The sequence below is a fragment of the Cyprinodon variegatus genome, unplaced genomic scaffold (genome assembly GCF_000732505.1).
Source record: "Cyprinodon variegatus isolate N-32 unplaced genomic scaffold, C_variegatus-1.0 Scaffold554, whole genome shotgun sequence".
In the NCBI taxonomy this organism is placed as follows: domain Eukaryota; kingdom Metazoa; phylum Chordata; class Actinopteri; order Cyprinodontiformes; family Cyprinodontidae; genus Cyprinodon; species Cyprinodon variegatus.
In genome coordinates, this window is record NW_015151007.1 from 256,280 (window position 1) to 262,411 (window position 6,132).

At 43.3% G+C, this 6,132-nt stretch overlaps 1 protein-coding gene across 1 annotated transcript in view; it reads right to left on the reverse strand.

Annotated features, from left to right (window-relative positions):
* LOC107095524 (copine-4-like) overlaps positions 1 to 6,132 on the reverse strand; it is a 69,321-nt gene that overhangs the window by 18,521 nt on the left and 44,668 nt on the right. Inside the window, exon 6 of the mRNA XM_015391657.1 lies at positions 2,996 to 3,094. Coding sequence (XP_015247143.1) covers positions 2,996 to 3,094 — 99 coding nt within the window. The remainder of the gene's footprint in view (positions 1 to 2,995; positions 3,095 to 6,132) is intronic.

The following is a 6,132-nucleotide window of genomic DNA, read 5'->3' on the forward strand; positions in this document are numbered from 1 at the left end:
AGGAAGGTTCCATGCTCTCCCCTCTCTTCTGACCATGGGGGTAAAACTGGAATTAGAACAGAACTTTGCAGGTCCATTTCTCATTTAGGCAGAGAGGGATGGTTCTGGAAGAGAGGGGCGAGGAGCTCAGGAGGATCTGGGAGGTTCCATCTTTGGGAACTCTCCACAGAGACGGATTTGGAGGCTGGACCTCATTAAACTGTCAGCCTCTAATGCTGACGAGCCCGGCTTCTTCTGCCCAGGAATTCTGTTGTCTTTCCAGAGATCGTCTGTGAGGAACCTCGTTTGCCGAGGAGCGAAGCTGAGAAATCGGCCTGTTAGCTGCTTCGGGATGGAAACCCACAGAACATACTGGGAATGAAGGGAACATGACGTATTCCTTCAGGGGAACCTTTATCTGGATTCATTAGACCCTTTATTAACTATTATTGATCAAAGATGCTCTAAGCTCTATAATCTTAAAGTATAATTTTTCAATTAGAGAAAACAAGCAGGGCTAATGGGCCGCTTCCAGGTCAGACTGATCCCCCGGGAGTTGATCCAAACCTGGACAGAGTCGGAGGCAGGCGGATGTGATGTCAGGAGAAAATATGGTTCTACTTTTTTATCACAGATGAAAAACACGCAGCTTGAATTCCTCAGGTTAAAATAATCAGCTGCAAAAACTGCAGAAACCAGAAACAGTCAAAGTTCTGAAAGCAGAAATAGGAGGAAGTTCTGGTAAATCCTTCATTAATTCCTTTCAATTGATCAACAGAACATTTGGCCTCTGAAACAGTTCATTTCCTCAGCTATGGATGGTTCACTTCTTCCTTTGAAGGTTTGGTTAATTCTACATTTCCTCCAGAAATTTCTGACAGGAACTTTTAATCCTCTAAAGAATTTAAATGAAGGAAAATAAAGCAGTTCTAGTTTGCTGTTTTTAATGATAAATGAAGTTTAATAGGAATCAGTCCTGAAGCTCACTGCTAACCTGTTTGATGTAGATAAAAAACCAGTCTGGACATGTTTGGGAACCAACTTTCTATGGAATACCTTAATATCCCCAACTTTCAAGGAACTATCAAGACATCACCCTGGAAGCACTCAGGAATCACCAAAAAAACAACCCAGGAACCAGGAATAAAAAAGAAACCACTAAGAACCCAGTCACAACCCACTCAGGAACCATAGGAATCACAAAGATAACACTGAAGAATCACCAACCAGGAACCACCCAGGTACCAGGAACCACCTAGGAATCACACAGATACCACTCAAGAATCACCCAGAAACGATGAAAAAAAACAGGAACCAGGAATCATCCAGCAACCAGGAACCACCAAGAAACCAGGAATTATCCAGATACCACCCGGGAACCAGGAACCACCAAGGAACCATGATTCTTTCAGGAACAGGAATCATCAAGGAAATGGAACCACCCAGGATCTATGAACCACCAAGGAACTACAAAGGAACCAGGAATCAATTAGGAACCACCCAGGAATCACCAAGGAACCAAGAATAAACAAGGAACCAGGAAACATCCAGGAACCACCCAGGAACCAGGAACCACCATGGAACTAGGAATCATCCAGGAACAAGAATCATCCAGGAACCAGGAATTATCCGGGAATCAGGAGCCACCAAGGAACCATGATTCTTTAAGGAACAGGAATCATCCAGGATCCAGGAACCACCAAGGAACTACAAAGGAACCAGGAATCAATTAGGAACCACCCAGGAACCACCAATCAACCAATAATAAACAAGGAACCAGGAAACATCCAGGAACTACCCAGGAACAACCATGGAACTAGGAATCATCCAGGAACAAGAATCATTTAGGAACCAGGAACCAGGAATCATCCGGGAATCAGGAGCCACCCAGGAACCAGCAACCACCATGGAACTAGGAATCATCCGGGAATCAGGAACCACCCAGGAACCCGGAATCATCCAGGAACAAGAATCATCCAGAAACCAGGAATAAACCAGGAATAAACCAGGAACCAGGAACCACCCAGGAATGACCCAGGGACCAGGAATAACCCAGGAATCATCACTCAGGCTAAAGCCTGCCATCAAAAACTGGATGCTGCTGAAGAAACGGCTGGAACGCCACTATGACTGTCGATAGTGAAAATCACCATAAACTGAGAAGTCCTTCTTCCAGATCAGACATCTTCAGTGCAGCCGGCTCCATGGACAGAAAACTGTTGAATTTGATGCTACAGTAGTAACTGGTGGAGCATGGTGGTGGCAGCATCATGCTGTGGGCCTGTTCCACTGCTGCAGTGCTGATGCCCCTCAAAACAAATAGTCATGGTTTGGACTTTTACCAGGAACAATGGTTCCTGCTCATCCAAGATCAAAGCTCCTCTCTGTGGAGCATTTCTGGAAGAAGATTCAAATCAGAAAGCAGCAGCTTCAGGACTGGAGAAGATCTCAGGTAATAAGAGCTCACCTGAATAACATCACTGATGATGAAGGAAACATCTGGATCTATTTCTCCTTAGACTTTAATTCCTGCTCCTCAGAACAGACTTTAAGTCCTTCATTAGAAGAAGGAACCAACCATGAATGATCTGTCTGAAGATCTGTGCAGGTGGACCAGCAGGTGTCTCCTTCCTCACCAACAGCTCAGGCCGATAAGGGCGGGCAGCAGGGCAGCGCGGCCTGGTGTGTGTCAGGGTGTTCAGGCCGCGGTGTCGCTCAGTCTGACACTCGCTGAGTCGCTAAATTGATTGTGCAGCAGAGGGAGACGTGCAGAGAGCAGATACCTGAGCGCCTGTCTGCCAGCTGAACCAGCCGCCTGAGCTCCCGCTCTATTTAAAGCCGAAGGACGACCTTTAGGAGCCGATAAACCTGCAGTCCACATCCAGACTGCTAATAGCTTTTATATCAAACACATCAATCTTAATAACGTGTTCTGGTGTTTTTAAGACTTCCAGTCGCAGTTTGCAGATAGATTCAGACCTGCAGGGTTTTTGGGAGGAGGATGGTGACGCCTCACCTGTCGCCCATCGATGGCTCCCCTCATCTCCGTGAACGAGGCCTCGAACTCCCCGATGTAGTCGTGTTTCCCGTTGGAGTCCCAGTCCCACACGGTGCACTGCAGGACAAGAACGCAGGAACCATCATCACCAGAGCTGCTAATCCAGCTGCTCCCCGTTCCTCCAGGATTTCCTCAGGACCCAACCTTTGCTTTTCTATTCATTCTATTTCTATCCTTTCTCTCCTGTGCTTTTTAGATAAAGGTTGTACGGAGAACTGTCATTGATTCTATTGAACCACACAGTACGCTGATTGGTTTTTACACTTTCTCATTAAAGCTTGTGATCCTGATGGAGGCGGATAAATCCTGCTGAGATCAAGTTCTTCCAAATATTGACCTTTTTATCTATATAAACTAAAAAAATCATGAATTCATCCATTGTAGTAAAAAGTGAAACTTGTTATCAGTCTATCCCACATAAAGAGCTTTTCTTTTTTTTAGTTTTTACACTAATGGCTTGTTTTTCTGACAGTAGGCTGACAGGAAAGGGGGAATGAGAGCACGGTTTCGAACCCGGGTCATGTTGGGCCACCTGCACGCCCAAAGAGCTTTTCTTTTTATGTTGTTTACATTATAAACGTGCTAAAATCAATGAATATCTTCATCTAACTTTAAAATATCAACTTTCTTAACCCTTTAAAGCCTGAACCAGGAAACAATTGACAGAAGATTCTAATTTTCCAAAATTAGAATAGTCATTGAACTTTGTGACAAATGAAATAACTATATAAATTTTGTAAAAACATTAAATTACATTATTTATTTGCATCAATTTCGATATATTATGCATTTCTATATCATCTTTCATATGTTTTCTGTTCACTACGTGTGTCTGATTATGTAGGTCAGAGTTTGAAGAACAAAAACTTCACACTGATGCTGCAGAGGTTTCAAAATCTCCTGTATTAAATATGATACACTTGGCTTTAAAGGGTTAATTGCGGTTTTTCCATTAAATAACGTATAGAATTAAAATTATAGCTCCTTCAAAACCTAAAATGCAGCCATAGAGTTCATTTCTTCACCCTGGACAGGTCTCCAGTCCATCGCAGGTGGACCCGAACTTCTGGTTCTATTTGCATGTTTTCTAAAGTAAAACCAGGCTTTGTTGGGCTGCTGGATAAAACCTGGAACTAAACGCTATTTCTGACATTTTGAATTGAAAAAGCTTCCTGGATGGAAGCGAAACGTCTTCAAACTTGGAAACAAAGTCCAGAGGATTGNGACAGAAGATTCTAATTTTCCAAAATTAGAATAGTCATTGAACTTTGTGACAAATGAAATAACTATATAAATTTTGTAAAAACATTAAATTACATCATTTATTTGCATCAATTTCGATATATTATGCATTTCTATATCATCTTTTATATGTTTTCTGCTACGTGTCTGATTATGTAAGTCAGGGTTTGAAGAACAAAAACTTCACACTGATGCTGCAGAGGTTTCAAAATCTCCTGTATCAAATATGATACACTTGGCTTTAAAGGGTTAATTGCGGTTTTTCCATTAAATAACGTATAGAATTAAAATTATAGCTCCTTCAAAACCTACAATGCAGCCATAGAGTTCATTTCTTCACCCTGGACAGGTCGCCAGTCCATCGCAGGTGGACCCGAACTTCCGTTTCTATTTGCATGTTTTCTAAACTAAAACCAGGCTTTGTTGGGCTGCTGGATAAAACCTGGAACTAAACGCTATTTCTGACCTTTTTAATAGAAAAAGTTTCCTGGATGGGAAGTGAAACGTCTTCAAACTTGGAAACAAAGTCCAGCGGATTGATTTTTATCCTTTTTGGAATGACTCTGACCTGGATGACTAAGAATCTTCACCTAAATAATCCAGACTTTTCAATTTTTTCATTTATTCCTGAATTGAAATGGATAGAAAAACATCATTTTTTTGCTGATTCTCTAATCTAACAACCTCCATTTTTTTTTTTTTTTATTATGCAGCACTTCATTAAGAGAAGCCGGTGGCTGTTTGCAGAGAAGAAATACTGCAGCTTTACTTCATGCACCTATGATGGGGTCCTGCAGCTGGACCCCTGCTGTGATTCGACTCTGGAAAATCCTTCTGCAGTCAGATAACGATGCTGAATCCTAACGAGCGGCGGTGGAGAGCTGACTGCTGCTGACAGACGCCCTCAGATCTGAAGGAGGTTTATCAGACCTCAACAATCACAACGATGCTGCAGACATTAGGAACATCACAGCTTGATGTTTTAAGAAAGAAGCTCAGACAGGTTAAGATTTTGGGGCCATGTTGGAGTGATTGCTGAGGCGGGTAAAGAGCGCGGGAGAATGCATCTCTGTGCATACTTCAGCATGTTTCCTTCCCCGCTCATTAAAGCGAGCAGCAGCAACGCAGACGGCCGGACGAGCCTTCATCTTCACAGAAATGAAGCAACACATGACGATTAAAGGGAAGGAGGGGGATTCCTCCTTCATCTACCTGGGAGGAAACACACTGAGGCTTTTAATGAGCTGTCAGCCTCACAGCTTCATTCGCTCTGACAAATTAGCGGCTCAGATGGTTCCTGGATGGAAACACGGGGTTTTCTGCTTCAGAGAGCCCCTGCAGCTCCGTGGGGAGCTCTCAGACTCATTTACGTGGAGCTCATCCCACCTGAAGGAGCGGTTAGGAGCTGGTGTTTCCTTCTGGATAATGGTGCCTCCTCAGCTCCGCTCCTTTGCTGACAGAGATGGAAAACGGACCTAAAGAATCAGCTGAACCTAATCTGAAGGTTCAGAGGAGTTCTGTTGTTTTGGTTCTCATACAGAATCGGATTGTTTGAGGCTCCTTGTTCTCCCCCCCCTTTACTCATCAAGAAGGGGGGAATCGCCATGGTAACATCACTTGGAAGTAGGGCTGCCAACTCCCTGAAAGAAAGAATAGGGAAACCTCCTGTGCGTCCCAGCTGACCCGCCTGCCTTCACCCCTCCTGGCGTGGTGATTTTTTTTTAGCCCCCCTTTGTGTGCGAAATAATTTTTTTTCACTATTTGACTGAAATCTGCTTTGAATTAGATGCATATTTGTGAGCGACATGAACCCATGGAAAACATTATTATTCAGCAATTCACTTTAATACGAA